Genomic DNA, 16,106 nt, shown 5'->3' on the forward strand with positions numbered 1-16,106 from the left:
AGGGAGGCCCCTAGTGGTGAAAGATGCCATCCGGAGTGGCTGGCAAGCCTTTTGGAGACTGAGAGCTGTGCACCCCCACCTGATGGGGCGGGAGGGCCCTCCTGGGGATGCTACCTAAGCACCAGCCTCCAGGGCCTAATGTAAGGAGACGCTGGCCTACTTAAAAAAGCAAAACAAAATAAGACAGAGTCAACAGGTAAGAAAGGCAGCCTGGAAGGTGCAACATGTTTGCAGAAGATAAAGTTATCTTTGAAATTCGGACCGGAAGTCCTCTGGAGAGGAAATGTCTTCAGCTGTGATTCATGCGTAAATTTGCCAACCTCCTTCCTATGTTGATATAAACAAGAACGCCATCATCAGTCTGCTCCAAGGGAAGAAAAAAAAAAAAGTCGTATACGAGTTCTCCAAAATCCATCCACACTTCTGAGAGCGAGCCATCCCGAGGTTTTGCTTCCTCCTGGAGTTTGGAAGTTGCCTCTGGTAACAGTGCATAAATATCCTGAATGTGGCAGCCCACCCTTATGGGATTTCTGTTATGGAGACTCACATAATGTCAATGATCTGAACCAGCGGACCTTGACTCCCACCTTCTGGGGGTCTGAGTGCATCATAGATCAGTTGACAATAGGCTTTCCAAATCTCCCACTTCCTGCCCTCTCTAGAAGGAAACAAAACAGCCTCCCGCGGTGAGAGGCTTGGCTTCCTGCAGGGCTGGAAGAAGTGAGCGTTTTGAGTTACGACTTCTTTTCCTGTTTGGAAGGAGCCTGCTGTCATCACGCTGGCTGGGGAACTTGCAGGGATTGTCACGAGAGCACGGAAGCGGCAGGTGTGGGAGGAGCCCCGCCCTTGGCAGCGTCCTTTCAGAGCTGGGAAACTTGGGGGACAGCTGTTTACTGCTCCGACAGATGTTTCTCATTTTTTTTTTTAGCCCCATGGAAACTCTGAATCACGTAAGTGCTTTCCAGCAATATATATCAGTCATGATTCATACCAGGGCAGTCTCACGCTTCCAGCCCAAACCCACCAACCTACCAAGGACGATGGTCATTTATTTTCTACCAAATCCTTCCCTTGGGAACCCTCAATTAAGTGTTTCCATTTTGTAGAGTGCTTCTTTCGTCGATGACCTGATGAGGAAGGATTTCCTCAGTCTGAGCGGAGTAGGAGTGAGTCAAAGGTGAGGGCATCTATGTTGAGAGGTTGGGCTGTGCCCAGTTCTGGAGAAATCACACTGAGCTGTCCTCTCAAGGATGCTTCTCATGCCATCTTTGCTCAAGTGAGAGTTAGAAAATTGACGGGATGCTGAAGAAGCCATTTTTCGAAGAGATCTGAGGATCACCTGCATCGGAATCCCTGGGAATTTTTGTAGAAGACGCAGGTTCCCAGGTCCTATCTTGAACCAGAGGAGTGGGGCCCAGGCAGGGGTGGCCTCCTGGGTGTGTGACCACTCCACACTTAGAAGGACACTGTGCTTGGTTTACAGTGCACGTGCTGTGGCTGTCTTGAAATTCTTAATTTTGGGACAAGGCTTTTCTTGTTCTCATTTTGCATTGGAGCCTGCAAATTATGGAGCTGGTCCTGGGCCTAGGAATCTGAACAGAGCTGTAACCCACTCAGATTAATTAACTAGTCTCGGGGAGGAATACAGTTCCTCTATCCTCTGGGTCCTTCTGGCTGGACTAAGAATTAAACTGACATGAGACAGAATAACAGGAGAAAATCAAACAAAGCTTTATAACATGTATACATGGGAGAAACCCAGGAAAACTGAGCAACTCGACAGAATGGCCCAAACTGCCACCTTAAATACCATTTTCAGCTAAAGACAAAGGAGGATGTTGGGGTTAGTGGTTTGGGGCTTCAAAGGGGAGAAAGGCAATTTACATGGAGATGGAAATGCAAATGTTTGTTAAACAAGAGATTTCTGGGCTGGCTGTAGACAATGTTATCTTATGGTATTAGCTCCTTCCTGGAACAGGCCTTCTATCTTAAATTCCTTTAGGCAGTGCGGGGGAAGGTTAAAATTTCTTTCAGAGTCTTTTGTTCTTAAGAATAATCAAGGCAAAGAGACACATTTGGGGGTGGCTAATTCTGATCCCCCACAATAGCAAAATAGCTATTTCAAACGCTGCTGGGAGATGGCTAGTGTGGACTACAGGCCTGTGTCTGTCAGTGTTTGGGGTCGGGGAGGCCTGGGGACCAGGATAGTGAGGGTGGTGGAGAAGCAGGACCATGACAAAGAAAATGATGCCTTCCAGGGGACATCTAGCATGGTTTCATAGTAGTAAGCCCTGCCACCCTTTCCCAGGTGCTGTTTCATCCCAACAGCGGGGCAGCCGGAGAGTATGGAGAGCTTCAGACTGTCCGCCTGGAGCACTACAAGGCTTTCTACATCACTGGTGAGTTTGGGAGGTGCCCCCCTGCTCGCACACTTGGATGGTGGCCCCTGGTCCCTACTCCACCTAGACTCTCACTCAGGCCTTCAGTAATGAGTGTGGACTGCCCTCCTTTGGGGAGCTCTCAGCAACGCTGACAGTGCCGCTCACAAAACCCAGGTCCAGCGGAAGCTCCCAGCATCCAAGGGCCCAGCACAGGCCCTCCACACCCACAAATGCACAAACAACGTCTTTCTACTCTTTGCCTAAATCTCCAGCAAGCTCAGACTTCGTTCAGCACGTTTACATAGCTCTTTTTCACATGAAGGATGTTTCATTCCATTGTTATGCTTTAAATGCCAGTTTGGCTGAACATTAAATGGAAGCTTAGAGATATCTTAAAGTGTAATTTAGTTGACAATAGACTGTTTCAGAAAATAGACTTCAGAGGTCTATTTAGCCAACCGACAGAAGTCTCCCTGCTTCTGGCTTCAGTCTGTGACCATCTTAAATGTATATTTTAGAAATGAGATACTGGATCAGGATGGTCTTCAACTCTTCCAATGATTTCTTGCTGCCAATTGAATTCAGACTCCTCCATCCTGGGTCCATCTACTGTTCCGGTCTTAGTCCTCCAAGAGCAACGGCCCTCTTCCTTGGCTTCCATATTGAAGTCCTCTCACCTGTTAAGGCCTCAAATCAAATGCCAGCTTGATCAGAAATCTCCCTCTCATCTTCCCAGCCGGGTAGGATGTGGAGAACTCTGATATTTATCACATTGTGCCACATATGCCAGTCATTTATGTACAACTTTTATTTCCTCTGCTAGATTTAAGCTCTCCAGTCTCAGAGCTCGGTAAACTCGTTTATCTTTATTGTCTTGAAGTACGCGGCACAGTGTCCTGCATCTAGTAGGAACCCGAACATTTTTTTTAATGAATCAAAAACAAAAAATAACACCCCTCCCCAAATCTAGGACCTGATGCAGATCCCAGTTTGTTTCAGTTATTTAATGTTAGAGCTTTCCAAAGAATTATATAATAAAGAACACAGATTATTTTCCCCGAGTGTGAATAACTGATCCCGAGGAAAATGGGGCATAAAAACAAGTTCTTTGAATTCAGAACTTGAGGGATATTAAAAATGCCACAACAGTCTTTGATTCTCCAAAACCTAAAATGCAAACCAGTCAGATATTTGTTGTGTTTTCAGATGGAACGTTTCTAGATTACAGTCCTTACATTACACTATCTAAGAGGTATGGTTTCTCCAGGCTGAGTTAATTTCAGAAGTCACAACCCTGCCAGAAAGCCCTTGGCACCGCAATATTGGAATTTAAATGTTACTATGAAGTAATAGGACTGTTTAAAATGATCACAATCAGGCTGGAATTATAATACCCAGGGGAGGTCTGTTCTTCTGAGGAGTCACCAACTCCCTGGAGAGTCAGGGTGGGGAAGGCGGAAACCTCAACAGATGGGAGGAAAATTGTGAATAGGATGAAACACGGACATGCTCTGATTCCTCCTCCCCCCACCCTTGGAAAATCTGCATCCTAATTACTTAAAACTGCTTTTGGATAAGTAGATGAGTTGACATCTACTGCATTAGATTAGAGGAAGATGTGTGTCTTATGATGAGGACCTGCTTTTATGGTCGTGAACTAGGAGTGGCCTTAAAAGGCAACTAGTCTGTTTTCATGTGTGGCCTAGAATTAAGGTATCTTACTGATTTTTTTTTAATTAATTAAGGCAAACTTTACACACAAAGTCACAGATCTAAACTGTACAATTCTATGAGTTTTTATAAATGTATATACCTGTGTAAGTACCCTCTTAATGCTGTGAATTACACAGATTGATTTTCAAATAGTAAGTCAACTTTACATTCCTGGATAAACCCCAGTTAGTTGTGATGTATTATTCTTTCTATATATCGCTGGATTTAATTTGCTAGGATTTTATCTATAATTTTCCTTTCTTGTAGTGTCTGTGTCAGGGTTTGGTATCAGGGTTTTGCTGACCTTGTAAATTAAGTCGGGAAGTGTTCCCTTCTCCTCTCTTTTCTGGAAGGTTCTGTGTCAGGTTGGTATTATTTTTTTCGTGTTTGATTGAACTCATCTGTGAAACTATTTGGGCCTGGAGATTTCTTAGTGGAAAAGTTCTTGCTTATAAATTTAATTTCTTTAATAGGTATGGGGCTCTTCAGATTTTCTATTTCTTCTTGTATCAACTTTGGCAAATTGTGTTTTTCAAATAAGTTGTCATTTCATCTGAGTTGTCAAATTTTTTGGCATAAAACTGTTCATATTATTCTCCATTATCCTTTTGTTAAAATTTTTAATGAACCACCTTTCGGCTTTGTTCATTTCCTTTATTCTTTTCTGTTACGATTTCTGCTTTATTTCTATTAATTCTTTCCTTACTTTGAGTTTAATTTACCCTCTTTATTTTAGTTTCCTGAAGTGAACATTTAGATATTAATTTCAAACTTTTCTTATATTCAAATATAAGCAATTACAGCTACAATTTTCTAAGTATTGCTTTATCTGCATCTCACAAATTTGGACATGTTTTATTATTTAGTTGGAAATATTTTCTAATGTCCCTTCTAATTTCTTCCTTGACCTATAGGTTATTTGGAAATGTGTTGCTTAATTTCCAAATTTTGGGGGTCTTTCTAGATACCTTATCTTTGTAATTTCTAATTCAATTTTATTGTTGTCAGAAAGTAGATCCTGGAAGGTTTCAATCTTTTGAAATTTACTGAGATTTATTTTATGGCTTTGCATATGGTCTGTTTTGGTAAAAAATATCATGTGGAACTGAAGCAAATGTGTATTCTGCACTTCTTGAGTCTGATGTTCCATTCATGTCAATTAGATGGAGGTGGTTGATAGCTGTTCAAATCATCTCTATTTTTCCTGACTTTTTGTTATTTGTTCTACCAGTTATTGAGAGAGAGGTGTTAGAATCTCCATCTAGGGTGTAGATTGTCTATGTTTCCCTTTAGTTTTGTCTTCCTTAAAAATGGACTCTTTATCCTTACGAAATGTCCCTTGTTATCTCCTTACTCCATGTCTTGAAGTGTAGTTTGTGTGATACTAACAGTCACAGTTTCTTAGGCTTACTGTTTGCCTGATGTATCTATTTTCTTCCTTTTACTTTCAACTCATTTGTTTGTGTATTTAAAATGAGTCTGTGGTAGACAGCATAGATTGGACTCTTGCTACTTCATCCCATTTGACAGTCTCTGCTTTTTTGTTTTTGTTGTTGTTTTTGTTTTTCAGGGAAGGAGTCACTCTGAGCTAACATCTGTAGCCCATCTTCCTCTTCTTTCTTCTTCCCCCCCCCCCCAAAGCCCTAGTGCATAGTTGTGTATACTAGGTGTAGGTGCTTCTAGTTCTTCTCTGTGAGCCACCACCACAGCATGGCTACTGACAGACAAGTGGTGCGGTTCTGCACCCGGGAACTGAACCCGGGCTGCCGAAGCAGAGTGCACTGAACTTTAACCACTAGGCCATCAGGGCTGACTCTGACAGTCCCTGGTTTTTAATTGGGGAGTTTTGTCCATTTGCTTTTCTCTATATAAGATCATTTCATTTACAAATCTACAAAGATTTCTAGCTGTTGCTGGAATCTGCCTCCCCTGTGCATGCACAGTTCAGGGGTCTGCTAAGGATCTGAAGGGAGCTTATTCTCAGATTATGAAGCTTCTAGTCTCCAGCTCCCTCCTTCCCAGGATTTCATCCACCAATTTTCATCTGTTGTGGCAGCCCTGAGGTAGTTTTCCTTCCCAATTTGGATGCCTTTTGTTTCTTGTTCTTGCCTAATTTCTTGGGTACAATACCGAAAAAAGTAGTGAGAGAGGACTTCCTTCTCTTGTTCCTATCTTAGAGGGAAAGCTTTCAGTCTTTCACCACTAAGTATGATGTTAGCTATGGGTTTTTCGTAGATACCTTTTATCAGATTGAGGAAGTTTCTTTCTATTCCAAGTTTGTTGAGTGTTTATCTGATGGCAGAGTGCTGGATTTTGTTAAATGCTTTTTCTGCACTTTGGAGATGATCATTTTTTTTTTTGTCCATTATCCTATTAATATACATTGTTTTACATTGATTTTCATATGTTGAACCAACCTTGCATCCCTGGGGTAAATCCCACTTGGTCATGGTGTATAATCCTTTCTATGTGCTGCTCAATTCAGTTTGCTAGTATTTGTTGAGGTTTTTTGCATCTAATATATCTATCTATCTATCTATCTATCTATATATATATATTCATAAGGGATACTGGTCTGTCATTTTCTATGATTTTTTTTTATGGCAGCCTGTGCTGACTAACACAGCATTTATTCTCCATGTCTTTTCAGGGCTTGATAGCTTTTTTTTAGTGCTGAATAATATTCTATTGTCTCGATGTAGCACCGTTTATTTACCCATTTACCCACTGAAAGACATCTTGGTTGCTTCCAAGTTTTCAGACTTATGAACACATTTTGACAGTTATGCAATAAACATCCATGTGCAAGTCTTTGTGTAGACATACGTTTTTAACTAATTTGGGTAAATACCACGGAGTGCAATTTGCGAATCATATGGGAAGAGTATGTTTAATTTTGTAAGAAACCACCAAACTGTCTTCCAAAGTGGCTGTGCTACTTTGCATTCCCACCAGCAGTGAGTGACAGTTCTGTTGCTCCACATCCTCCCCAGCATTTGGTGGTGTTAGTGTTTTTGATTCTGGCCACTCTAATAGGTGTGTAGTGGTAATTGGGTATTGTTTTAATTTGCAACTACCTAATGACATATGGTGTTGAGCATCCTTTCATATGCTTGTTTTCTAAGTGTATATCTTCTTTGACGAGGTATCTTTTCAGGTCTTTTGCCCACTTTTTAATTGGGTTGTCCATGTTCTCATTGTTGAGTTTTAACAGTTCTTTGTATATTTTGGATAACAGTCCTTTCTGAGATATGTCTTTGCAAATATTTTCTTCTAGTCTGTGGCTTGCCTTCTCATTCTCTTGACAGTGTCTTTCACAGGTGTTACCCTGCTTGGTGTTCTCTGAGCTTTCTTAATCTGCAGTTTGGTGTCTGACATGAATTTGGGGAAAATCTCAGTTATCATTGTTTCACATATTTCTTCTGTTCCTTTCTCTTTTTCTTCTCCTTCTGGCATTCCCATTACACATTTATTACACTTTTTATAGTTGTCCCACAGTTCTTGGATATTCTGTTCTGTTTCTTTCAGTCTTTCTTTCTCCTTGCTTTTTAATTTTGGAAGCTTCTTTGGAGATATCCTGAAGCTCAGAGATTACTTCCTCAGCCATGTCCATTCTACTAATGAGCCCATCAAAGGCATTCTTATTCTTATTTCTCTTATAGTGTTTTTGAGCACTAGCATTTGTTTTTGATTCTTTCTTAGAATTTCCATCTCAGAAATGACTGCCTCTCCGTCCCCCATGGGGTTTTTAACTCTCAGACTTGTCCACACTGAGTCTCCAGCAGTTTGTCATTTACAGTTCAGCTTTCCCCACAAGGGTGCTGGTCCCTGGAGGTGTCTGCTCATGGGTTTTGCTCTAGTATGTTGTGATTCTCTGTTTTCACCTGTCTGTCTCTCCAATTTTGGGAGCAGTGGTTTGCCCTGTAACTTTACTTCTCTGACAATTTTAAGAAGAGTTGTTGATTTTTCAGTTTGTTTAGATTTTTATTTGTTAGGATGCAGTGATGACTTCCAAGCTCCTTGCGTGCTGGATCAGAAACTGGAAGTTTCCTATTTAGTTTTTAAAACCTGGACATTATGGATGCTGCATTGCAAAGATTCTGACTTCTGTTATCCGAAGAGCATTGATTGTTTGTTCTCATGGGCAGTTAATTACTAGCTAATCCCCTTAAACTTGTGGAAGTTTGGTTTTATACTTTGTCAGAACTGGCTCTTTCAGATTTTGTTCTTAATCTTGGGTAAATGCCTTAGTTTTGGGACATTGTCTTATTGTCTTTACTCCCAGCGTGAACCTTTTGGTACTTCAATGGAAAATAGGAAGTGTTTATCAAACCTTTCTAACTTAATAGAATTCATACTCTAAACTCTCCCTCCCCTGCAGTGGGGAGCACAGAAATGTCTGCTGAACCAGTCAGACTTCTAGCTGTTGCTAGGATCTGTCTCCCTTGTGTGTGCACAGTTCAGGGGTGAGCCAAGGATTTGAAGGGACTTTATTCTCAGATTTTTGAGGCTTCCCCTCTCTGGCTCCCTCCTTCCCAGGATTTCACCCACCAATTTTCATGGGTGGTGGAGCCCTGAACACGGTCCCCTGACATCTCAAGCCAAAGAGACCACAGCCTTCTCCTTGGGCTGCTCCGCGCTGGACAGACTGGGGGCGTCCCCAGGGAAAAAAACTTTTAAACACGGACCCAACCCAGTGTAGCTTTCTTCTTTCAAGCATCAAATCCCTTTCACTTCCTGCCTGCGTTGGTTATTTTCTAGTGCCTTCAATTAGTTGTTTTTCTTTTTTTAGTATGTTGCCTAGAATTTATAATTGTTATCTATAGAAGGGCTAGTTCTCTGTAAGCTACTCCACTATTCCCTTAAGTGGGAGTCTTTAATTTTTATGAGAGGAGTCAATCCCAACCTTCGCTTGACTAATTGCCAAACCTCATGTCACCGCCCTTTCTTGGCAATGAAGAAGAGCCGAATTCAACTCCAAGCTCTAGGCAACGGCACTAACTCTTCCTCTCTTGTAAACAACCTGAATCTCAGTCATAGGAGGACCATTCACGGAGGGCTCCCTAAAGGCTGTGCGATCTACCCATTCTGCTCACTCCGTATTTCACATCTTATTTCTGTTCAGATTGGACCAGAAGGAAAGCTGCATCCTCAGCATGGCTTCGGCCCCGTGGGTTTGCCCTTACTGAACTGCCCTTCGGGATTATGCTTTCATCTGGTAGTCTCAGGTGTGAGCAGAAGTCGTCAGTTGGACCATACTAATCACACAGCCCTTGAGCATTCCATCATACAGGGTCCCCTGTAGGGGGAGCCAGAAAAAGCTCTGCCAACCCCCCAGCAACTGATAAGATTCTACCTCACACATGTTTGGCTGCTGAGAAGCTCAGATGCAAAAGACGTGTCTAGGAACTCCTGTATTTCCGAGGGCTATCCTTTACCTTAATTCCTTTTGTTTATTCAATTATATTATATTAACTTCTGTCAGATATCTTACTATTTATTTTTATGGAAAAGGCAAAAAAAAAAACGTCATCTGAATCAGTAACAGCCAAGGATGCTGCCATCACTCCAGACATTTTTGTCACTCTTCTTTTAGGACTGCCTTAATAGCCAGATTCTAATTCATACAATAATCTCAACTTCAACCCAAAGTGAAATTACTCACTTTGCCTTCTTGCCTAATTCACCAAATTGAATATCTTTGGTATTCATGAAATCAAGTGTCAAAAAACATTAAATTTACTCCCAAAGGGCAAAGATGAAAGATATTTGAATACATGTTCTACTGGCTCTGAAGGCAAGTCCAAGGAGAAGTTCCAGATCATTCTGACAACAGGGACATCACTGGAATGAGCCTATAGATTCTCAAGGTAATTTCTTTGACAGGGCGAGCCATGATTTGAATATTCAAGGGCTGAATTAATTGATAATCAATCACAGTTCTCCTCTTTCCAACACAGGGCCAAAGTTGGGTTTAACAGGGTATTTCTTGTCATCCTCTCTCTAGGTGGAGCCAAAGCCTGTGATGGGAGCACTGGGCCTGAGCAGCATCATGAGCCTCCTCTTATTTTTAATCTAGAAAATGACATTGCAGAAGGTGTGCCTCTGGAGAGAGGCAGTGCCGAATACCAGCGCGTACTGCCCAAGGTCAGGGAGGTTCTTGCAGACGTCCTTCGAGACATTGCTGACGACAACATCTCCAGGGCAGATTACACTCAGGATCCTTCTGTCATTCCCTGCTGTAACCCCTACCAAGTTGCCTGCCGCTGCCACGCCACGGAACAGACCGATTTTTCTACAAGCAGAAATATCTGGAAATGAGATGGGCAAGTTCACACCTCAACTTCAGTTTTACCCTCTTCACAGTTATGCTTTGAAACTAAGTCTCAGGATTTTGTTTTGAAGCCACCACTTTGCACACCCCCCCACTGTCCCTTCTGCATGCTGGCTTGAGAGAATAGCTGTGCCCAGCTGTAATGGAGAGCACACGGGCTTTGGGTCAGACCAGGTTCAAGGCCTAGCATTTGAACTTGGGCAATTATTTAACATAACTTGCAAGATGATTTTGAGGATGACATAAGGCAATACGTGAAGACGCCTGGTACACTGCCTGAAGCAGAGCAGGCACACGATACATGTTAGGGTTTTTTCCAAATACCAAGCTTTGCTGGCCATTTTAGCACAGACTCATTACAACTGGTATCCAGAGCAGGGCTTCCCCATCTTTAATACGCATAAAAATCACCTGGGATCTTGTGACAATGCAGATTCTGACTCAGTAGGTCTGGGGTGGGGCCTGAGGGTCTCTGTTTCTAGGAAGCTCCCAGGGCCGCCTTGAGTAGCAGGGGTGTTGACAAGACAGTCAGATCTGTTTCCAGGTCTCAGAGCGAAGAGCCCATAGAGAAGTCCATGGCCCTACTTGCCGCCCCTCACTCCCTTTCTAAGGTAAAATGGCTGTATTTTAAAGATTTTAGGAGTTCTTCCTGCTTCCTAAAGCCATGAAGAAATAAATTTTTAAAGCGTCAAAAATGCATTGCCATGATTTTATTAGTGTCCTAAATGGGACTCAAAGGTAATAAATGATTTATTCCAATCACTGCAAAAATACTTTGCCTGGCTAAAACCGTCTCTCGGTGTATGTAACATACAAGAAATACATTTTCAAGAGATTTTCCTATAAGTACATTTTTACACAGCATACATTTAAAAAGGATGCCCTTTTTAATATAAAATTCCGGTTATAGTCCAATATGGTTAGTTAGCATTGACACTACAACTGTAACATATTTTAAATAGCAGGATGTGTATGCAGAGTCTCCCGCCCCCACTGGGAACCAGGGTTGAGGAGGCCTTGCTGAGCCATGAACCTTGTCCCGGGGCTTAAGCAGGCGGCGCCTGGCATTCCTGCCCCCCAATTCTGCGCACACAATCGCACTCCATTCTTCCACCTTCCTTGTTTTCTCCAAAACCACCTGATATGGGATGTCCTGATTTCTGAGGTGTGCTTCTCATCATGACAGCTTCGTTTTGCCCTTCTGACTTCCACGGCACAAGATTATCTACCGAAATCAAAACAGAATGGCCTTACTCTTTCCAGGAAGAGGCTGTTAGGCAGGCTGCATTATCAACAGATCTGTGCCCGCGTGGGGTCGGCAGGGGGAGGTTGTCCACAGACTGACCCTCACACATGGCCACAGAAAATTCACCCACCTTATTTAGGCATAGATGAGTATGGCACAGTTTCAGAAAATATTGACTATATATAAAATATGTGTGTGTGTATTTTTATATATATGTGTGTTTTTTAAAAGGGCTCATCTTACTTGTAAACACAGACTGCTGAGTCACTATTAAAAAAGTCAGACAATACCCTTGGTCCCAATTCCCTTTCTCTTGCTCACAAGAGTAAGGCTGGTGTCAGAAAATGTAAAGGCTGGCTTGTTACTGAAACAAAAGCTACTCACCCTCCTGAATACAGCATCTTTCTAAGGTACCAGAAATGATCAATTCTTTTTTCTTTCATTGTTCATAGGGCAAAGTAAATCCCAAGGAGATAAGAGTGATCCTATCCAGGAAGTGTCAGTATATATATACATATATATATATATATATTTATTTTTAAAAGACCACTAGTGATGACCCATGTTCTTAAGGCGAAGGCCCAGGGAGCCTCTCATGAGATTATGCAGCAAGCCCATGTTTATAACTATGAGAGAAGTGATTTTAACAAAGCTGAGACTCCAAGATCCTTTCACAATCTGGGAAGTTTTTAAGGAGTGTGGCTAGAGATGTGAATTCGGGGCAAATATTTGTAATAGGCATGGTGATCCAGCATGAAGGCAGAGAGGGGATGTTGTCTGGCATCTCCAGTTGAACCTTATCGCCAGTAAGAGCATGACTGAGATGGGCCATGTTGAGAGAGGATCCCAGTAGCACTCACACCTCTGACCCTCGTGCAGTGAGATGGAGAAGCCCACCTGCTACCAGGCTGGTATCTCGTAGGAGCACAGCCCTCTCCTCCCTGACTACCTGCAGGCTCGAGGGCAGAGCCAGGGTCTGATGGCCTCCGTGATGCCGACCACTGGCCCTAGGGTCTAACAACCATTCTGGATATCAACACTCTCAGTAGCAGGAAGCCTTCCTCGTGTATAAATAAAAATCCCTGATGCAATTTAAACCAACTCTTACTCATCTGGTCCTTAAGTGGGAGATAGAACGGCTGGCTCATTCCCAGCTTCCTGGCAGCGTACAGGCGAACGGGCCTCTTGACAAGCTTCAGCACTAGTTCTTAAGCATCTCCAATTTTTTTTTCACTGCAAACAAACGATCTACACAGTGTACCTATTATTTTATACAGGTTTTGTTTGGCAAGGAACCATGTCCTGAATGCCAATATCCGAAGTAGTACCCTAATTCTGTAAATATAAGAGGTTGTGAGGTTTACTGTGATTACCATTAAGGATCTAATTAATAATCTAATAACCTTTTATAGCAGTCACAGACATTTACCAAAATTACTGAAATGGAACCTAATGAGTGAACGCTCTAAACCTTGACAGTCACATTTATCCCCACTGCATGTGACTTGCTCTGGTTCCTGGAAGATGCAACTTCAGGTAAATAACCAGCAACTTTGGAGGGACAGAAAAACTCCCTTTATGGCTAGCCGGGGCATGAGAACCCAAAGGCAAAACAACTGGTTTCTCGGTGGGGGTGGGGGGGTGGGGGCAGCAAGCAAATGGATGCTTTTATATTCATAATTAGTATTTTTAAGAACCACTGCTCTCCACCCCTAAAATGTAAACTTCCTTGTTAGCATCATATTTGGCAATCTGCTTGTTAAAAGCCAGAAATGGAAATCTCAACCTGCACTCCACAGAGGCTTTATGGGAAATCACAAACCCAGCCCTCCAGTTCTGCACAAAGGGCCCCACGATAGCTTTTTTTTTCAGCTGACTACACTTACTGGATTGTCCCACACATCTATGCAAGAAAGAAGTCAGACCTGCATCCATCCTCTTGCAAATGGAATCTCAACTGATACAAAATAACAGTCAAGAGAAAAACGTTATCCACCAAGACATAATGGGCATGGAGGCAATACCCACATGGCTACTCCTCCTTGCTCCAGGAGGGTCACTCACTCTGTTGACTCTCCAGGTCTTGGCCCTAACACTGCTTCCATCTCTAAATGACTTCAGGTTGACTGTCTGGGCTGTTCTCTAACTGAAGCTCACAAGAGGGGTCTATATGTTGCTCTAAGTGGAAGCTTGAAGAATTAGAAGCTAAGGAGGCGCTGGCAGCCACCCAGGGAGAGAATCTTCTCTTCAGGCAGGGATGCTGGAAGAAACCAGGACTAGCACCCAGCCAACCCTGGGGACCCTCGCTGCCAGAACAGCTGAGGCAGGATGCTGGGACACTGAGCTCAAGGTGTCTGGGGGACCTTTTGACCACCGCTCCCGCTCTCTGCGCAGCTGTTAGGCTCTTAATTAACGACTGCCTGCAGCTGCAGGGGAGCTGGGGTCTGTCCGGTCAGGGCCGGAGGTGGGGGTGAGTGTCCAGCTTGCCTGCAGAGTGAAGCGGCCCAGCCCTGTTAGATTATCATCTTTAGCCCAAGGACGGGGCTTCTGCATTCTGCAGGAGCCTCCTTAGGAGCCTCAGGAAAATAGGAGTTACACAGACATGAGTTCCTACCTTCTGAGCAGCAAAGACAGTGCTTCTAAAGAAGCAAGGTCAAGGATTCCAGGCCTCTTGAGTGTAACGAGGCCACCGAGACTCCCTGGATTAGGATTCAGTTATTCCAGTGCTGTCGGGTCTAGCACAACACCTAAAGACTAGCCGGTAGGGTCTGAAGCACACAGCACAATAAACATTCTACGGCTTTCTGACCGTGAGAGAGGAGGACTAGTTGTTATAGACCAGATAACAGGGAGAGAGACCTCGCCTCTTGCCCGAGGCGAAGGTGTCCTTCCAAGCACACAGACTGAGCCGCTCTTTTAAGGATTCCTAATGCTCACAGGGGGAAATTCATTCTCATCATCAAGACGCACTGGTCCCGTCGCAAACTCATGTTCAGGAATAACCTCTCCTCGGAGCGCCCCGCCATCCTCAGAATAACCTGGAAACCAAGAATGAGACCTGAGAGAAGCCGCATGGTCGGTTCTTACGCCGTGACCCAGGGCAGGACCGCAGAGAAAGGGCGAAGCCGGGGAAACCACGGAGGCTGCCTTCGCCTTTCGACTGGAGAGGCTGGGCTTCAGGTGAGGCAAATCCCCACCATTTGTGGTCTCAGCATGAGAGACGGGTGGGCTGGTCTCACCCACCCTTCCACCCCAGGCGCCTAACGCTCTGCACCTGTTTGCAAAATCTCAGCGAGGCAAAGGGTTGAGCTACTTGTTAGGGAAATGACCGTTCTGTGCTCTGCCTGCCAGGTTAGGGGCCTGAGTTCAAAGACTATTCCCAGGGCCTCACCTGAGAGGAAAAAATTGGTTCAGGGACAGTGCTGCATCCCAGAGAACAGTGGAGGGAGAAGAGGGTTGCTGTTAGACATGTCCCCTCAAAGCGCCCCCGGAAGCCCCGTACCTCCGCTCACCTGGCACCGTGGAAGCTGAAGATGTGCTTGGTCTGGCTACCGTTGCTGCATAAGACTGAGGTAATGAAGGTCTGAGGTCATTTTCTTTATTCTCTTCTGTGGTTCCTGAGCCAAGCAAGCTAATTGCAGCAATTAAGAAGGGAAAGAGAAAAAGGAGATCATCACAAATCCAGGACACTTTCAAAGGAAAAGCACCAGGAAGCTCGCACTTGGCCACTTGAGCTTAAAGTACAGACCTCTCAGCGCTGAAACTGCCAGGGTCAATCACGCAAGTCCACAACCACTCCTTTCTCTTACATTTAATAAACACACACTGGCCCTTTGCTCTTCCCGGAACACTCTGGCAAGGACACTAAGACACGCGCTCAAGGGGAGCTCCATGGGCGAGGGCAGCTCAGGGTGTCCTGTCAGGAGCAGGAAGAGGTCGCCCTGCACTTGGTCACAGAAATCAAGAGAACTTTTTCATTCAATTCAGTAAACAGTTTTGAGCACCCATCATGTAAGAGGACCTGTACCAGGAGGAAAGGCCGAGCAGGAAGACATTGCGTTTTGCATGTTATTCATCCTGGCGCTTTCCCAGAAGCATACAGCGGGGTGAGGACGCCTGACGGCAAACCCAACACAGAGCAGATGCCCGCCAGAGGTCTGCCACCGAGACTGCCCGTGAAGAAGAATGGAAAGCAAGAGCACTAAAGTTTGTCATTGTTCTTGGCCAAGTGACAACTCTACACAACCAGCTCCTGAAGGCTGTCTGTTTGAAAACTGGTCTCTTCACCTGTGGGTCTTGATTAAGACACACTCTCCTCCGTCCTGAGGGTCCAAATTGTAGACATAAAGGTGTCCATCGGAGGATGCAACTAACAGCCTTGGCAATTTCTGGATCCTAAGAGCCAAAGGAAACACGCGCTGTGATTACAACA

General features: G+C 44.0%; 2 protein-coding genes across 13 annotated transcripts in view; one reads left to right on the forward strand and one right to left on the reverse strand.

Moving 5' to 3' along the window:
• Positions 1–11,963, forward strand: part of ARSG (arylsulfatase G) — a 109,361-nt gene extending 97,398 nt beyond the window's left edge. For 7 of the 9 annotated variants that reach the window (XM_044745612.2, XM_070483483.1, XM_044745613.2 and 4 more), the window contains 2 exons: positions 2,309–2,399; positions 10,102–11,963. In XM_044745612.2, the coding sequence (XP_044601547.1) occupies positions 2,309–2,399; positions 10,102–10,415 (405 nt within the window). In that variant the 3' untranslated portion in view covers positions 10,416–11,963. Of the gene's footprint in view, positions 1–928; positions 2,400–10,101 lie in introns of all 9 variants that reach the window. The other 2 variants (XM_070483485.1, XR_011493905.1) reach the window with 2 other exon arrangements.
• Positions 11,124–16,106, reverse strand: part of WIPI1 (WD repeat domain, phosphoinositide interacting 1) — a 32,578-nt gene continuing 27,595 nt past the window's right edge. Inside the window, exons 10-13 of one of the 4 annotated variants that reach the window (XR_011493906.1) lie at positions 15,962–16,069; positions 15,187–15,305; positions 14,289–14,712; positions 11,124–11,653 (exon numbers count right to left, since the gene is read on the reverse strand). Coding sequence is in view for 3 of the 4 variants with exons in the window: in XM_014847667.3 (XP_014703153.1) it covers positions 11,475–11,653; positions 15,187–15,305; positions 15,962–16,069 (406 nt within the window). In the remaining variant the exon portion in view is untranslated. Of the gene's footprint in view, positions 11,654–14,288; positions 14,713–15,176; positions 15,306–15,961; positions 16,070–16,106 lie in introns of all 4 variants that reach the window. The other 3 variants (XM_014847668.3, XM_014847667.3, XM_070483490.1) reach the window with 3 other exon arrangements.

Source organism: Equus asinus, chromosome 13 (genome assembly GCF_041296235.1).
Source record: "Equus asinus isolate D_3611 breed Donkey chromosome 13, EquAss-T2T_v2, whole genome shotgun sequence".
NCBI classification, from domain to species: Eukaryota; Metazoa; Chordata; class Mammalia; order Perissodactyla; family Equidae; genus Equus; species Equus asinus.